Source organism: Corylus avellana, chromosome 5 (genome assembly GCF_965113065.1).
Source record: "Corylus avellana chromosome 5, dhCorAvel1.hap1.2, whole genome shotgun sequence".
Classification (NCBI taxonomy): domain Eukaryota; kingdom Viridiplantae; phylum Streptophyta; class Magnoliopsida; order Fagales; family Betulaceae; genus Corylus; species Corylus avellana.
This window is the reverse complement of record NC_142494.1, coordinates 28,308,314-28,326,259: the sequence shown is the minus strand read 5'-3', so window position 1 is coordinate 28,326,259 and position 17,946 is coordinate 28,308,314. Positions and strand designations below refer to the sequence as shown.

Below are 17,946 nucleotides of genomic sequence, written 5' to 3'. Positions count from 1 at the left end.
CTTTTCCTTCGCTTGCTTCCGATCTCTAAACACAATATTAGAATGTTAAACTTCACAATCAAACCGATATTATACTGTCCCAATAATCTGGCAGTGGAATCCAAATTCCCCATCCTTTTTCTATGTATTTTAAAAAATAAACTCTTTGTAGTTTTTCATTGACAGTTTTCCAGGCCAGACAACGAAAAATTATACTATGATTGAAGCTTTATTATATATTTATTTGTTTAGATAAGCTTTATTATCTGTTAAGCAATTATGTTTATTGGGAGATTATATATAAATATATATTGACGGAGGGTAGGGTTGCTTTCAGCTTTCAAGAGATCGCCCTCAGCCTTTGTATCAGATAGTCCCAATATATGATTCAATACATCGAAAGTGTGACTGTAAAAACCTTTTAATTAAGGTATATTATCCTCTTTAATTAATTATAACAGTTGAATTTCAATTGCTACTTGATAATTGAGCTAATATATTATCTTTGTTGTAATTGTTGACCACTACCTCGAAAGCTTTAATTTCTTTAATTTTTGGGTAATGATTAAAAATGCTTAAAAATTTAAAAGTTTAATTTTAACAAAATAAAAAAATAATTAAAAACTAAAGGTCAGTGTATGTAAAACGTGGAATTAATAATGGAATTACACATATATATATATATATACCTAATCTATGGTGCTAATTAAGTTATAGATATTAGAAACCATTGGATTAGTCAACAACTTTATACATTGGACCATGGTTTTTTGGTTAATTAGGAGGGTTAATGCTCACATAGAAAGAGGTTAGAAGAGTTTGACTTAAACTTGTGTCGTAAGCAAGGGTTCAAAACCCTAGGTTAAGGAACAGACAAGAAAGGCTTCACACGAGGGCTTTGATTCAAAGATCTTCACCCATTTATTTAATTCTAATTGCCTGTCGTCCCTGTAGCAGACATGGTTAGGAAACTGAAGCAATTCTCTTTTTTCCAAAAAATAAAAAATAAATAAATATTGGGCACGGTGAGCTGCCCCTTTGTCTTCAATGGGGAATTCTTCCTAGCTTAGTCATGCAAATACGAAAATGCCCATGGCTATTGGGTAGCAAAATTCTAGTTGGCATGTGCAAATACGTCTTTGTCCTTCCATTGGAAGAACTGCCGCATCTCAAAACCGGGGTCGGTGACTCGGTGGGTACCGAAATTTTTTGAAATTGAGAAATTTCATATTCCAATGTCCATAAAATCAAAGGGATTGACTCGTGCCATCTCTTTGCTTGAGACTAAAATGGCAAGCTATTAGAAAAATAAGGTGGATTGTGTCTTCATGGTTTGGTGTGAATGAATATTTATCAAAGAAGAAGGGTATATTTGACAATTGCTTGAACTATTTACATATCTTAATTTGATTATAATGTAGAGAAATGGCTTATTGTATTGTTAAAAGATTTCCAAGACAATTAATTAGAGTTCACGTCACCAAATTCTAAAATTTCACTAAACTTCGTTTGATTATATATTGCTGATTTCTTCGGTTAATTTCTTTTGTCATACAAGTAATTCGACTCAACGAAAATAACCCAGATAACTTGACTAGCCACATTAGCATAACGGCTACTTAAATAAAGACAATAGCTCCCACTAAAAAAAATGTCGAGATTGCAGCGACGAGTATATGAGCAGTTCAAAATTCAATGAAGGCCAAAACTTACAAATGCTCTACATAAAAGGTCATATCTCCATTGGAGGTACACTCATGTTCATATGCTCAATTTGAGAAAAATTCTAACTCTTTTTTTTAGCATTATATTTTTATTTGTTAACTTAAGCATCAGAGAGTTAGTTTGGTCTATAAGTTTTGACTAGTGTCTGACTGTCCTCTACTTATTTTGCTGGTATCCGTTGACTAAGTTTGACTGTGCAATTAACTACATCATTGTAGTCCAAATTTCTCTACTAAATTCCAGGTTGAGAATCCAACCCCATGGAAATCCTGACTAGGGTTTTCCATTATTTACTTTTTGCCAAATTACTATAGATTGTTTGATATATTTGACTTCTAAGGATTTTGTTCTAATTAGAATGGTTATATTGTGAATTTGAAAAAATATTTTACACTTACAAATTTCAAGTCTACATATTAATAAGAATTAAATCTATCCCTCAATTTCATCAATAAAATCATTTTTATTTGTATGTTTTATTTAAGTTATTTCGATTTAAAAATCAAATTCAAATCCTTCCCCTCAATATAGGTTTGTCTAAGTGAACTGTATGTGAATTATGTCTAGCTCATAAACTATGGCTTATCAAGAAAAGAAAAAATAAATAAATAAATAAACCAATAATGATGTCAGAGGCATCATTAGTCAAACCAAAAACCTGAGTGGTTGAACTGCCAATTTTAACCTAAACAGTACAATTTAAAAAACATTAAAGTCTTGAGCAGAACTGTTTGCCTAACTATCTGGGAAAAAATTCTGGATTTCACTGGCTAAAAAAAAAAAAAAAAAAAATTGTGGGTGAATGTAAAAGATTAAGAGGGACAAGAAGTAGACATACTAATCATAAACGATAAACTAGTATTATGCTAGCATATTCTACACAGTAAAAATAATATTATGCTAGTATATTCTATTAAAAAAAAAAAGTATGTCTTTTTCTTGTCCCCATTTTCTGCTCAAAGTTCATTTACGCGTTCCATGTAAAAGTAAAGTTAGAAACAACATTTTATCTCATAAGTATACTATAATATTGAGTGTCCCAACCAACTTTTGCATCACTTCTTGTTTTTTTTTTTTTAAAAAAAAAAAAAATCAAAGGTTGATTTGGGCATGTCATCGCACTGAAATAGTTGTAGAATAAAAATATATTATATAGCATTACAAGTAATATTTATCTACCATAAAAGTACTTACGGAAGAAATGAAGAATAGAATAGAACAACTTGTTAAGATGAGAACAAAAAAAAAAAAAAAGAATGAAAGAGAAATAATATTTTACATCTCAAGTACATCTTCGAGATATCTCTTTTACATGTCAACCATTAAATTTATAGAACTCATATGATCATTTGAGAAAGACAAGAGATATCCATATAATAGATTTCTTAAAAAAAAATGTTCCTGATCAGGACTTAATTGGTTGTACAGATAATGAATCAACAGGAAATTATTATTAATATCTTTTTCTTTTTCTTTTTGCAGTGAGAGAGAGAGAGAGAGAGAGAGAGAGAGAGGTGTAGGATGTGTGGATTTTGGCTTAGCTTGCCAAGTAGATGAATAAACTAAAGGTGGGTCAGGGTGGGTTAGAGAATAGCAGCCCTAAGAAGTAAGAAAGAAGTTTGAGGGATGCCCTTTCAAAGGGTCAAATGGTTTTCTACTCTATTTTCAAACGTCTTAAGTGGCCCCAATTTGGCTGCACTTTCACTAATTATCACACTTAATCACTCATTGGAGGAATCTTCAATAATCCAAAATATCCTCTCTGACATGTCACGTGTTCATATATGGTAGTACTAAGAATATATGAAAGGAATAGAAGCTAGCTCCGAGAATAATAATTAATAATGGGAATAGAAATGGCATTTTTGGATCTAGGACACCAAACTCAATATGGAACTTGCAGAGAATCTTTTATGAGTGAGTATGAATTGAAGCTTTTTTATATTGAAAGTTGTTCCCATCCCCATAGTTTACAAAAAAACAATCCATCAAACATTATTAAAATTAAGGAAAAAAAATATAATATAATATTAGTGTATGACATAGGAAACCTGCCTTGTCATCTTGTCTTTGTTTGTTGAAGATAAAATGAAGACATTTCTATGACAAATGAAGACGAGGAAGTGTGAAAACAATTTGGTTTTTTTTTTTTTTTTTTTTTTTTAAATAAAAAAAAAATTCCTTGAAAGCTGCTGATTCTGTAGTCCTTGAGAATGAGAACCTTAATTTGGATATAAAACAGCCCCATCCCCATAAATGTGGTTCAAGGGGGCCAAGTCATTGAGAACTTCCATAGTAGTTTCCTTCTTCTTCATCATCGTGAATTTTCGCGCTGATCTCCATTAGACTGATCACCCTGAAAGGGTGACCGAAGCTTCGGAAGCAGAACCCTTCTCAGGAGGCATAAATGTCTTCGGACTAAGGGAACTGGTTCTCCCTTCAGCTCTGCTTCTTAAATATTGATCATTAATATTTAGTCCTTGAGATTATCGGTTCAAGGGTCTGCTGATTTAGTGCAAACCCTGCTTTGCATTTTAGCGGAGGCGATAATTCCTGTACTGCATATTTTTATATTCAAGGGGAGGAAATGGATGAGAAGTACGATGTTGACAAGGTTGATGATGTGATGTTGCCGGGCTTTCGGTTTCATCCCACTGACGAGGAGCTTGTTGGGTTTTATCTCAAGAGAAAGATTCAGCAGAGAACTCTTCCTATTGAGCTGATTAAGCAGGTGGATATTTATAAGTTCGATCCTTGGGATCTTCCAAGTAAGATAGTCCATCCCGGGTGCTTGATTTTTTTTTTTTTTTAACTTTTGTCAAAATTTCAATAACTATACAATTGCTTTTAAGTTTTTATCTTTATCTGAGGTTGAATTAGGCTGCTTGCATGGATAAAGTTTCCTCTCTGTTCACTGATTTCTTTTTTCACAGTTAATTAAGCTGTACATGTAGCTAAGAAGTCTCTCTAGTTTGAGTTTGGTGTTTCATGTCATGTTCAGAAAAACATAAAAAGGTATTGACATTATTGTCACTTTAGTTTCCATATATTTACGATTATAGTTTAGAGAAGTATGTTTAAGGTGCTGTGATTCTATCTTTCTTCCTGAAACCATTGAGGGTGTTCAACTTTTTGTTTGGTATATTTTTCATAAAGCTTAGCAAGCTACTTCTGATGCTTATTGGTGAAGTTCATGAGTTGTTACTTATCATGCCAATTTTTTTTTTTTTGGTGAAAAGAGCTGGCGGCTTCCGGGGAGAAAGAGTGGTATTTCTACTGCCCAAGGGACAGGAAATACAGGAACAGTGCACGGCCAAACCGAGTGACCGGAGCTGGGTTTTGGAAGGCCACCGGAACTGACAGGCCTATTTACTCCTCCGATGGCACCAAATGCATCGGTTTGAAGAAGTCACTTGTCTTCTACAGGGGCAGAGCTGCCAAAGGCATCAAAACTGATTGGATGATGCATGAATTTCGCCTACCTTCTCTCCCAGCAGACTCAGCACCACCCAAGAAGTTCTCGGATAAAAACATTCCAGCAAATGTAAGTTTTATGTACACAATACACATCTCCTATATTAGGATTCCAATACACCATTCATGTAGACTAAATCATTGAAATTTGTTGTTGGAGCCACAGGATTCATGGGCAATTTGCAGGATATTTAAGAAAACAAACTCCATGGCACAAAGAGCTTTTTCTCACTCTTGGGTTTCTTCACTACCAGAAACCTTGGCATCTGATATGTTCACTCAAGGCACTCACTGCCCTCAGTTCAGTGCAGAGAACATCTCTTGCACAACTGAAATTGGGTCGGCGGCCATCCAGTTTTGCAGTAACAATGAGTTACAACAGGCCTCTGCTGCCTGTTTCTCTGCTTTCGACATTCCTTCTTATAAGCCCATTAATATTCCAACACTCTCTAAGCCTTCCATTTTCCCCCTTTCTCATGAAGACCTTCCCAATGGCTTCACCTTCTCCTCACTCGAAGCATCAGGACCCACCAAGTGTACGGTTGATACTTCTTCCATGTTTTTGAACCCTTCATTAATTGGTCACATGAGTAACGCCTCCGAGAGCTTAGGCTCTCAAGGGCCACAACAGCAGCAGTTTAGTGGCTTCTCAATCAGTATGCCACAGGAGATGCAAGAAAACACGGGCACAGGAGAAGATGAGGCTGCAGGCCTGATCAGGAAGAACTCAAATGACGAGTGGGGAACCATACGATCGATCGGATTTCCTTTCAGCTTGTCATCAAACGATGCTAATTGGAAGCCTAATCTGCCATGGGATTCACCCCCTTGTCCCAGTGAGATGTCCACCAGCTATTCCACAAATACATGCTATACTTGATGTTGTAGCTCTGGGGGATTATGTTGGAGCTAAAACAAAATTATTGTGTTTAATGGGTCAATATTGTACAGTTCCATATATTCCATTTATACATGTCAAGTAAAATATTTTCTTTTATCTCCTTTTTTTTTTTTTTTTCTCTTTTCCTTTTCCTTTTTGTTTTATTGCCAAAATGGGTAATGAGTTAAACTAAACTCTGCTTCATTATGCAAAACAAGCACAGAATGACAAATAGATTAGCCCATGTGGCCATGTCAAACTAAACTCTTCTTACTTCTTAGCAGCCCGTTTCACAAGACACAAGCTCACTGTCCACATAAGCAAAGTCTCACGTGAGGATCACCAACTCAGCCTTACCCTTACACATTTATAATTTTTTTTTTTTTTTACATGTCCACACAATAGGAAGAAGATTCAAATTAGTGACCTCTGCTTCATTAAATGTGGTCTCAGTCGATTGAGCTATCTCTTAAGAACTACATATTTATAATTTCTAAATAGAAATGTTAGGACAATATTTTTATTAGATATGTTTCATCTCATCTTATATAAGTTATGCATAAGTCAATGATAAATCTTACAAATTTAATGATTAATCTATTAAATTTATTATAAAAAAAAAAATTATCAAATATAAAAAATTATTGACCAATAAAGTTATTACACTTTCGAGATCAAATTAAAAATAAAAAGGGGGAAAAATTAAATATTACCATACACACTCGCAGACTCTCTTGAGCATTTCTCTGAACATTACTCTTCCCCACGCTGATTTCTACACTGCCCAACGATAACCCTTGCATTTCTCGAAGCTGACGTTCTCCTCCTCCACACGAAATCATTTCTCGCAGCTTCTAGGGTTTATTTTCTTTCGTTTTCTTCTCCAACCAACCAATAATGCTGTAACAAAAACGGCAAACATGAGGAACAGGGAGATCTAGAAGATGTGCTACCGGAAATCCTATCAAGGCTGCCTGTCAAATGCCTGCTGCGATTCAAGTGCGTTTGTAAATGCTGGTACGCTCTCATCAAAAACCCTAATTTCATCACCAAGCACCTCACTTGGGCAACTTCTCACAAAACCCACCGCGGTGCCATCCTTAATCGTTGGGAATCGATGGGGTACCCACGTGTCTCCACTCTCTCTAACGAAACCCTAGAGCTGTCCGGGGATGTAGATCTCGAACAATTGTTTCAGCATGACGTTGGCGGGGTAGCAGTCCTCGGTCCCTGCAATGGAATACTCTGTTTTTCCGGTGCTCTGTGGACGCTTGGTGAATTGCACGATTATGAACGGCTAGTGTTATGGAACCTTGCGACAAGAGAATCAAAGATCCTCCCCCAAATCCACTGCCAACTGGATATGCCAGACTTGACTTCTACATTTGGCTTCGGTTTTGATCCAAACACTAATGATTACAAGGTGGTTAGGATTCTGAAATTCAATTCTCAATGCGAAGTTAAGTTTTGGTGTACAGCCTTAGTGCTGATTCTTGGAGAGTGATGGATTCATCCCCAAACCCATCTTATTTGATTCGTTCACCTTGTTTTCCTGCATACTTAAATGGAGTTCATCACTGGTGTGGTTATGAGAAGGATAACATGGAGCACCAATTCTTGATTTCCTTTGATATGGGCAATGAGGTGTTCAAAGAGGTACCGCTTCCCCGAAGTGAAGAATCTAGTTCTGGGAAAATTGCTGTTATCAATGATTCTGTAGCTTTGATCAGTGAGTTGGAAGGAGGACGGTATGAGAAATGGGTGTTGGATGATTCTGGTGTTGAAAGGAGTTGGACAAAAAATTAACAATGGTCCTTCCAGGTCTTTGGCATCTGACACAGCTTCGGTGGGATGATTTGGTAGTTCTAAGCGATTCATTTCAATGCTTGGTATTGTATGAACCAAGAACACAACAACTGTGGGATCTTCAAATATCTGCTGCGGGGTTCCCTCAATGGATAGGGGAATGATTGAGCAACAAATCAAAATCACATATTTTGGCATATTACTTTTGGAATTACGATGAAGCCTGAAGGTGAGGGGTTTTCCTGTTAACTTTTTTGTACTTATTGCTCGCCTTTTCTGCCTATTTATTTGATAATTTTGGCAAGAGTAATTTTAAGTAATTTACTTGTGTCCTATTAAAAATAATGACGCATGCCTTTATGTTGAAATAAGTCACCTTTATGTTGAAATAAGTCAAGGAAATCATTATATATATATATATATATATATATATATATATATATAATCTCAAAAATTTTTTTTTTGTTTTTTAAGTCATGATCTGTATGTCAATGTAAATTACAATCAGAGTCACAGATGGCCGGTTTGGTTAGTGGCCCTCTACAATCAAAAGAAACTGCCACCCTTCTCCATGCTAGACTAAAACTTCGATCTCTTTGCTATCCTAGCTCTGAGGAAGCCCAGGCGACTCTCATGGTTGTACAGAATGTCACATCTCTTGGTTTGGATACTTTTAACGTTTAAGCCCTGTCAAGGATTTACTTTATGCAATTTTAGGCATGATATGTACAATGAATTTTCCTCTAAACTAGGTTTAAGTTTATAAAAATAACGTTCCTCTTTACCATGTGAGAATTACAGATTACCTGATTTTTTAACAAGTAATTCTCACATGCTAATGAAAAAAATTATTCCAACCCAATACATTGAAAATCTTTCACCTAGGGCAACATTTGAGTGCCTGTCGGATCAACGACATAGACGATAGGTAAAAGTATCGTGAAACACATTCATATAAATGAATTTCAAAGGTAATAGGAAGATGACAGCGTTAAAAAAACGGGGAAGACCCTGCTCAACCATGCAGTGGAACTTACGAATTTTCAAACTGTGCGTGAACCACCAGTTGTAATTGTTTTTAATTGCCAACTAGAAGAATTTAAAAAGTGGAAGGAAATAAAAACAAACAGAAACCCTAAGCCAATGTCATTAAAGAAGAAATTATCATAACACAAAACCACGTAAAAGATTTGCCATAAGAATAAAAAAGTTACTTAAAAGAGTAATCCAGTAGCAAACAAAATACTAGTAAAAACATTCAAATACCATCCAACGTTTACATCAACACCAACCTAAAATCCAAAATTTCACTCAACTCTGAAGCATGTCATAACTCAAATTACTTTTGCTTCATCACCCACTCAATTTAGCTCTTTGGGGCATGCTTTTCCTTTGCCTTCTGGATCTTCAACACCTTTTTCACAATCTTCTGCTCTTCCACCAAAAAGGCGCGAATTATCCTACAAAAACCAAGAAATTAACTTGGAAAATGCTCTAATCACAAAAAAAAAATAACCAGAAACTTCAACCACTAGTTTATGGTAAAATACCTCTCCCTAACAGCACCTCCCGACAGCACACCACCGTAGGCCCGATTCACAGTCCTTCGGTTCCTAGACAATCTAGACCTCTTGTATTCAGCAGGTCTCAAGTGAGGAATCTGCGTGAGACCAAAATCACAACACAATTATTTTAATCACAGATAATATAACAGTTAGTTACCTATTATCAAGAATATAGAGATCATATAAACCAAAATTTGAAGAAAGAAATGTGCTATAAAAAGATTTATCCGAAGATGGAAAAATAGAAATTTCCCTTACTCAGAAATACGAGAGAGAGAGAGAGAGAGAGAGAGAGAGAGAGGTGGCCTATATCTAATAGTACTCATCTACACAAAAAAGTAAAGAAATGTTTTGATCACGATTTCATGAAATTAAGAAACTCTACTTTTCGCGCAAAAAACTAGTCAAAAACCAACCTATGCATCATAATAGTCTCAAAAATTATTGAAACACCATGTGAAAGTTTGAGACAGCTGCTAAATCTCCAGCAGAAAAGGTAACAAAATAAGAACAATCTAGTCAAACACAATCAGATATTTCAGCACTCATCAGCTGAATTCGCCTTCACCTTATATGATAATTAAATAATTTTTTTCTACCTATGGTAAAAAAACAATTTCTAGCACCAGTATAAAATTTTTTGGGGCCAGGGAAATCCTGTCAATAAATAACTAAACATTGTGCCAAAATGAATTTCAAAATGGGACACAGTTTTGTAAAAAACAAGGACAATATTACTCATATCAACTGTAACAACACTGATGATACCTGATTAATCAACAATGAAGTCAAAATAAATGTTAGACGCAACTTCCAAAATCTTTGATAAAATGCTATGCAAAAGTAAAACTCCAATATTATAGTTATATAAAGAAATAGAAGAAGAAAGTACAAAATTGCAATAGTCATATGAACAAATTTCTATACATAAAAACGAAAGTCAGTCCCTTTTAATTGGGATTTCACTTCCCTTCTCATGCAACATGTCATCAAAGTATGAAAAATAAACAAATCTCCTACGCCGAAATCTATGACGATAGATATAGCAAAAGCCCAGGATGAGATGACTGTTCGCCTCACATAACCACCACATATATTCACATTTCCATTCAGACTCATCATCACCAATATGGCCTCGTGCCTTTCTCTTATTCATTACTAAGACGCTACTAGTCTACCACGCATTATTCTGAATATTAGACGAAACAAAGAAGTAACCATGACCACATCCAGTGCTGCATTAGTTTTTGATTATCATCACAGTTCTACATTAACCGATTATCACATCCATCAGGGCATTTTATAAATCCAAACCAAACTCATTTTCAAACAGCAGTAAGATACCTAATATCCAGACTCCCAGTCACATATCTAACAATCTAAGACTAACACATTCACAAAACAGCAAGACATCCGTACAATCTACATCAAATTCATTAAAAACTAAAAAGCTGAGCCAAATTTTCGTTCACAAATTGAAACGGCATATAATTAGATACATATTTATAAGAAAAAAAATGCAAAAACGATCGCAAATGTCACCTTCGTCATAAACCCAATGCTCCAAAATAAAGTTCAACAAGCTAAATCAAACACATAATAGCAAAATCAAACGTAAAAGTAACATACCCCTTGGATTCTCTTTCCAGTGACAGGGCACTTGGGTCCGCTTGCCCTCTTCTTGGTGGTCTGATACACCAACTTCCCACCTTAAATCCACATACAAACATAAACCCATATCAACTACCGAACAATATTTTCAACCAACAAAAAGATTCACAGAAGAGTGAAAGTTCTACCAGGGGTCTTCACGATCCGGTGCTGGTTGGACTTGGTGGCATAGCTGTGGCGCGTGCGATATGTGAGCCGCTGCACCATTTTTAGATTTTCAGGCTCTCCCCGTGAGTTATGCGATCGTGCGAGAGGATATCCTTTCACTGAATAAAGTGTATAAATAGGGTTTTGGTTATACGAAGCCCTAGATCTGACGGTTCTGGGAGTTTGGATTATTGACGGTTGGGATTAAATGACATGTTAAGGGCTCTACAAAAGTTTCTAAACTTGTGGAATGGGCCACACTGTTTATTCCAGTTCCAGTAAGGGCTTGGTTCAGGCCCTTGAGGGAATAGATGGTGCCGCGTTTGATTTTTTGAGTGAAATTCAAATGAATTATTTTATAACCTAAATTAAATTCTATAGCATTCAACCGTGACCGTGTATATAATGTCACATTATTTGAAAATTTTAAATAATGTGATAATATAAATAACATATACGCTGGGGCGAAACAATGTGGCCCCTATTTTCCTCCAAAAATTTTAAAAATGCCTTAAAAAAATTTTTAAATTAAAATTTTATCCCCAAACCCTAAATGCTAGTTCTGCCCCTACATATACCCTCTAGATGTTGTGACCATAATGTGATTTTTATGGTGAGGTTTGCAACCATTATAAAAGGATAATAAGCATTTTAAAAGAATTATACAATATGTAATTTGAATCTAACATCATAATGTTATATGGATGCTTATGAAAAGTTTGCTATATAAACAAAAAAACTGAATTTTTTTTTTTTTTAATAAGATAAAACCCAATAGGTTTCTATTGTTCAACTTGCTGTGGTTTGAAATCGGTCTACAACTGAAATTAATGTGAAAATGAAATGAATCATATCATACAATGTTGCAACAATTCCATAAGAAAATTTTCAGAGAGAAAAAGTTGTCCAAAGTTTATAATTGTCTTTGTTAGAAATTTGACCATGACTCTCGACGGTCCTACTGAGGCTAGACTCCTTATTTCATAGTCAACGTGGTGGTTGGCTCGAACATAAATGATACAAACTTCAAGGAAAATTCATTATTGAAAACCATTTACAACAAGAAGAAAAAATACTCATAAGAATTTATATATGCACAATCAATCGTAACAAAACATTTGTATTTACATAGTTATAATGGAAGCAATAGCAATTAGATAGATTAGCAGTAGCCAAAATTTTCCAAAATTGTTACTGGAGATCTCTATCTATTATGTACATGTGTGCCCTGAATGCGGTCAACATGGAAAAAGCAAGAAGGATGATTCTACTTGCATCTTTCGGTTCACAAAACGAATCTGATTTAATTTACTGCGACACCAGACTAGTTGGTCGGTTGTAATCCTAGACATGTTTAACACCCTCGACACTAATTTCACGTCCACTTGAGAGAAGAAGAAATGGTGATCTATGCCTTCTTCTTGACACTTTTGGAACCTCTTTAACATGCAGCCTCCACTCCTCAAGATTTCTCTGAGCTTCTTCTCTTTCTAAATTCCAAAACAATATGCATCAGAAATGGGAGTGAGAATTTCTGGTTCTCAAGAAGAAAATGGGAGTTTTAGAAAATGAAAAGGTAAAAGAAGCTAACCTTTTGAAGATCTGTTCGAACCTCCAACAGAAGCACTGAATCTGCAGGGTCTTGGAGTGCAACCTGAGTATCTTTCCGACATGTCAGAATCACGGTATTTGCATCTTTATCGGCTCGGATGAATTGCCAAATTATTCGAATCGATTCTTCCAAGATCTCTATCAGCATGTCAACTGTAATGGCACCATCACCTCTTCCTCTTCTTCCTTTCCTTTTGTCCCCTGCAAGTTTATGCTGGTTTAAGTTTGCCACTAAATCAAGAAATGAGCACTAATTGACTTAAAGGTGCAGCGCTTATATACAATTTCATTGTTTCAAGAATTCTCACCTCTTATTACAGGCACTTGAAGAAGATTGCGCATGGTACATCGATTCTTGACATAATTTTCAACCCTTGGCCCCTGAAATGGTTCATTTTCTATAAATCTTTGCAAGAGCACTTGAAACTGTTGAAATTCACCTGCAACTTCATTGTATGGACGTAGTCCACATGGGTCAGACTCATATAATTCTAAGGCCTTCTCATATTGCCAGTAAAGGATTTCCCAGGAAAGGCACAGCTGCCCAACATAAACAACTTCCAAATCACTATGCAACTCTCTAATGAACTTCTTCATTGGGTCCAATTCGGATTTCTTGCGTTTGTTTAGCCAAAAGCTTTGCGAAAGAATGGATGTGATTGCTGGAGCTGAGGATTTGCCGCTCGAAAACGATTTTAGTGGGTCCTTCGACTCAAGAAAACCTATAAAATCATCATGAAATCTCATAAGACTTAGAATAATAATCTGATTATAGGACAACTATGCAGCAAGCATAACCCAAAAGTCACTTTGATTAAGAAATAATAATATAAACATTCCTTGCACATAGCTTTACCCAGCTTCTCTGGAAATCTACTACTAGTTTATTCACAAAAGAAATTAAATTAGCTCTTAATAAGTTTTGGTGGAGCATTACCATCAATGCTAGATTATTATAGGGCAAGAAAGAAATCTCAATTTAGGTAAAAGCCCTTTCAAAATAAAGTAGTCTTTTAAATTAAATGGTGGTGCTGGGTTGAAAGTTCAGGCTGGCTGGCTGGATGGCATTAGAGACTGTGGATGTGAACCTTTAACTAACCATTGTTTTTTGGACTCGAGCAAGGAGCATCATGAAAAAGATTTCCCAAGAAAATAAGATAAATTATAGTTTTTTTTTTTTTTTCTCTATTCAAATAAGATAAATTATTGTTGATTACATAAATATCTCCTCCAACCTACTTTTTTAATGTGATAATGACTCTAATGCTTGGTTGGGATCTGAGGAAGTTCATGATTCCACCAATGCCCATTTAACCAGATTTAGTGGGTCCTAAACCAAGCTAGGTGGGTTGCATTAATCATGTCAATTACTCGAATGTTTTTGATTGTACATAATTATGGATAGGCTTAATCAAGTTCTAAACCCACATGAGCCCAAATTGCTTTCCCCTTTACTTATCAAAAAAAAAAAAAAAAAAAAACCTGATATGAAGATTTTTCTTTGAAAAATTAAACAAAAATCTCTAAAATTCATGAAAAAAAAAAAAACAGAGAAATTAAACAAGAAGAAAAATGGCAACAAGTGACTGACCTATTGCATACATCTTCTGGTAATTCAAGATATCGAATTTCCGCATTCGTTCTCTGTAACTCTTGTAGAACCTGTGAAGCTCACTCATTCGATCTCCATGCTGGAACTTCTCGTCAATCTTCCAAGGCTTCAAATCTTCAATTATCTTTGGACACTCAGACTCCTCAAGAATGGTGGGAAGGCCTGTGGCTCTGACCTTTTTCAGCTCCATCTTCAGCTGCTCAATCAAATCTTGATGTTCCCACAGCGTTTCCAATCCGTTTGAATCCTCAGTATCCCACTCCGATGAATTCTTTGGATTGGGTTTTCCATCCATTTGTTTTTCATCTTTTCCCCCAAATTCTTCCTCTTTGGAATTGCTTTTATCATGAAAAACATCCTCATCAAACTTCTCTGGGTTTGGATTATCTGAATTCTGCATTTCAGACTCTTCCAGTTTTCGAAGTTGTTCTAGAATATCACTATCTTCTCCTTCAGAATCTTCAGGTTCATACCCAATACTCAAGTTCTCCGAATCCATGTCCTCCAAGTCAAAGTCTTCCCCTGTTAATTCCACATTCCCCCCATCCTCCGTACCTTCAAAATCTTTGTCTGACAAAAATCCATCGCTGGTCGAAGCAACTAATTGACTCACAACCGAGCTTGAAAAAATAGAATCCGAGTCGGAATCTGAAGCGATGAAATCCTTCTCTGAAAGAAACTTATTTCCAACAGCACCATTTTTTTCTTCACCCAACAAATCAATCTCTGACTTCTCCAATTGTTCACTCCCAGAATGAGCATCTTCAGCAGATACCTTAGCTTCTATCTTCTCTGGCACCTCAGCAGTCTCAGAAACTTCTTCATGAACAGCTTCTTCTACTGAATTTTGCTCCATAGAATCTCCTTCAGACAAGGCGGAATAATCGAGAATCTCGCTGCTGCCAATCGAATGATCATTATCAGCATAAAATTCTTTCACCGTAAAGCTCACAGCTTCTGGCTCCTCCAGAAAGTGGCTAAAAGTATTCCCAGATAAGAACTCATACTTACTGGTGCTTGTAGAGGGAGCGGTGCTATCGGAGCTGACAGAGTCACCGTTCCCTTTCTTGCATCTAACAATTTCTTCATAGCTCGGAAACCGAAATTTGAACTCAAATTTTGGTGTTTCTGGCTCTATTTCATCCAAACCATCGTGCCCCACGTCCTTATTTGCAAAAAATTCAGAATATGCTACCTTAGCCTTTCCATCTGATTCAATATGATTCGAATCAATTTTATTGATTTCTTGGAAATCAATGCTAGAACAACCTGAACTGGCGGATGCAAAAGAATCATACCCAGTATCCCCATGTCTAGAATTTTTTGAACATGCTGCCTCTGACTCTGACTCTGTCTCCATGCGATTTGAATTAATTAGATTGTTTTCTTGTGAAAGAATTTCAAAACTACTACTTTTTTTACGTCTGCAAAGAAAAAGGCAAATTGAATCAGTCGTTGAATAGTATGAAGCATAAACCTATACTTGAAGAAAAAAAAAATATAGTATTTAAATACCTGATGACGGCTCTGTTAAGGAAACCAAACAGAGTGAGCCACAGGCTGAAAACAAAGGCCAAGAAAAAGCCAGCAAAAAGAACCATCTTTGGGTAGAAAACCCCTTTCACAGAACCCAGGTTCTGCAATTAAAGTGGGTTTGCAGCAAAAACTTCGTACGGGAACCCGTGAAATAAATCCATCAATCTCTTTATTCAGTTTGAAGCAAAAACAGAGGAAGTCATGCAAAGTCTGATTCTGGGTTTGAAAATTTGACGCCAAAAAAAGGACCTTCTACCTGTGAAACCACCCATTCAGCCTAAACATTCCAGTTTTGCATGGATACCCGACGCAAAAGGAGGTTGAAGTCCGACCTAATTAGAGAATCAGAGGGGATCGAAAGCGAAATCCAAGGCAGAAAAGAACGTGTCAGCGACTGGGGTTGAGCTAATATTTTGGTTGCTTAGAGCCTAGGATTTCTGAGGACCGTTATGCGATGGACATATGCAGAGGATTCATCCGTTGGAGAGAGATAGAGAGAGAGAGAGAATAGGGTTTAATTGAAAGTTTACGCGTTATATTTTCCTTGGGGCTTGAGGATTCAAGTCGGTTTTGTATTCATTAGGTTTGAGAATTTCCAATAGGACAGTCTTGGGAATGTGAAAACAAGGCCTACTTACGAAATAGCGGCAGGTCGGTGGGAATTTATTTATATAGCCATACGCGTGGCTCTTGAGCCCAAATAATAAATGGGGCTCAATTTGGTGTAGATTAATCGATTGGAATCACAGTTAATGAAATGAAGCTCATTAATTCAAGTTGCTTTCTTTCGTCTGGTGTCGATATATTAAAAATAATAATAATAAATGAGATTCAATTTCAGAATAACAAAAAATAAATCAACAAAATTTATATATATTTTGTATTTATTGCTTGGCTGTTATTATTAAGCCAATGGCAATATATATCAAATGGGTATGAATAAAATTGAACAAAATAGCTTTCTGAATACAAACAAAATGTCCTGGTTGGTATAGTTTGGGATTTAATTTTAGGACACCAGCCAAATCCAAAGAGGTGGGGGAAAAAGGCAAAAAGATGGAAACTTTTTTCTTTCTTTCTTTCTTTCTTTTGTGGGTAAAAAAAGATGGAAACGTAGTCATTAAGTTCTTGTAAATTACATGGAAAATCTAACAAAGCATATGGACTCCCAACGACTTCACACTGTTCTGTTTTTAGACCAAACCCAAATCCAAGCAAGATGGGAAACGCTAAGGAACCTTCCAATCAACGCTGAGTACGTCACTAGTGGTTTACCCTGATTTCCTCATTTCGTGTATGAGAAGTATATGAATTTACCCTTGTTTATTATACTTAATTTATATTGATTAATATGGTGTATTTTTTTAAGTTATTGTTCTTTTTTATATATATATATTAAGTTATTGTTCTTATATATATATATATATATATATATTTTAAAGTGGGTGGCATGAAAAGTTTCTTATTAAAATATAATTATTCTAAGAAATTAACAATTTGAAAATTTCAAATTTTGCACAATATTAAAATACAAGCCACAAATAATATCTGGCAATCATTTTAAGTGGCTAGCTATGGCACCAGTAGTCTCTGTGCTTAGATCAGCCACCTAATTTTCTACTTCTCTTTTTTTAAAAAAAAAAAAATTATATACCGAGTTTCTTCTGCCTTTCTCCACACTCGTTTCATTGTTTTTTCTTTTTTTTTTAGAAATAAAAAATTGCTGAAAAGTGGACATTTTAATTTTTAGGACATATGTGGGCTGGAAAGCCAATAGGCCCAATTATCAATCAGAATGAACCAAAGCTTGAATATATATATATATATATATATATATATATATATATATATATATATTAATTGCTCATGATCAGCCACGTATTATTTTGTGTTATTAATTTGTCAATTCAAATTGGAAATCCTAAAGTTGATGATAGTGA

The 17,946-nt window shown here is 35.5% G+C and overlaps 3 protein-coding genes and 1 pseudogene across 3 annotated transcripts; 2 read left to right on the top strand and 2 right to left on the bottom strand.

The window, feature by feature from the left end:
- Positions 1 to 4,291: 4,291 nt before the first annotated feature.
- On the top strand, positions 4,292 to 6,115 carry LOC132183349 (protein FEZ-like). The gene is made up of 3 exons (XM_059596779.2): positions 4,292 to 4,472; positions 4,944 to 5,248; positions 5,345 to 6,115. The coding sequence occupies exons 1-3, from the start codon at positions 4,292 to 4,294 to the stop codon at positions 6,056 to 6,058; spliced, it is 1,200 nt and encodes a 399-aa protein (XP_059452762.2). The 3' UTR covers positions 6,059 to 6,115.
- Positions 6,116 to 6,956: 841 nt separating this feature from the next.
- LOC132182927 (F-box/kelch-repeat protein At3g23880-like) lies at positions 6,957 to 8,163 on the top strand (annotated as a pseudogene).
- Positions 8,164 to 9,031: 868 nt separating this feature from the next.
- Positions 9,032 to 11,369, bottom strand: LOC132183155 (large ribosomal subunit protein eL34z). Its single transcript, XM_059596552.2, has 4 exons — positions 11,229 to 11,369; positions 11,059 to 11,138; positions 9,415 to 9,524; positions 9,032 to 9,324 (listed from the first exon to the last, which is right to left on the bottom strand). Exons 1-4 carry the CDS (start codon positions 11,305 to 11,307, stop codon positions 9,231 to 9,233), a joined length of 363 nt encoding a protein of 120 aa, XP_059452535.1. The 5' UTR covers positions 11,308 to 11,369; the 3' UTR covers positions 9,032 to 9,230.
- A 1,025-nt stretch (positions 11,370 to 12,394) lies between these two features.
- On the bottom strand, positions 12,395 to 16,460 carry LOC132182514 (uncharacterized). The gene is made up of 5 exons (XM_059595781.2): positions 15,986 to 16,460; positions 14,450 to 15,894; positions 13,167 to 13,580; positions 12,839 to 13,059; positions 12,395 to 12,737 (listed from the first exon to the last, which is right to left on the bottom strand). The coding sequence occupies exons 1-5, from the start codon at positions 16,069 to 16,071 to the stop codon at positions 12,486 to 12,488; spliced, it is 2,418 nt and encodes an 805-aa protein (XP_059451764.2). The 5' UTR covers positions 16,072 to 16,460; the 3' UTR covers positions 12,395 to 12,485.
- Between the last annotated feature and the right edge of the window lie 1,486 nt (positions 16,461 to 17,946).

Coding starts and splice junctions, on each gene's coding strand:
- LOC132183349 (XM_059596779.2), top strand. CDS start 4,292: ATGGATGAGAAGTACGATGTTGACAAGGTTGATGATGTGATGTTGCCG. Junction 4,473..4,943: donor CGATCCTTGGGATCTTCCAA/GTAAGATAGTCC, acceptor TTTGGTGAAAAG/AGCTGGCGGCTTCCGGGGAG. Junction 5,249..5,344: donor ATAAAAACATTCCAGCAAAT/GTAAGTTTTATG, acceptor TTGGAGCCACAG/GATTCATGGGCAATTTGCAG.
- LOC132183155 (XM_059596552.2), bottom strand. CDS start 11,307: ATGGTGCAGCGGCTCACATATCGCACGCGCCACAGCTATGCCACCAAG. Junction 9,525..11,058: donor CTGGAAAGAGAATCCAAGGG/GTATGTTACTTT, acceptor GGTCTCACGCAG/ATTCCTCACTTGAGACCTGC. Junction 9,325..9,414: donor GGAGGTGCTGTTAGGGAGAG/GTATTTTACCAT, acceptor TGGTTTTTGTAG/GATAATTCGCGCCTTTTTGG.
- LOC132182514 (XM_059595781.2), bottom strand. CDS start 16,071: ATGGTTCTTTTTGCTGGCTTTTTCTTGGCCTTTGTTTTCAGCCTGTGG. Junction 13,060..13,166: donor TCAAGTGCCTGTAATAAGAG/GTGAGAATTCTT, acceptor ATAAACTTGCAG/GGGACAAAAGGAAAGGAAGA. Junction 12,738..12,838: donor TTCGAACAGATCTTCAAAAG/GTTAGCTTCTTT, acceptor TTTGGAATTTAG/AAAGAGAAGAAGCTCAGAGA.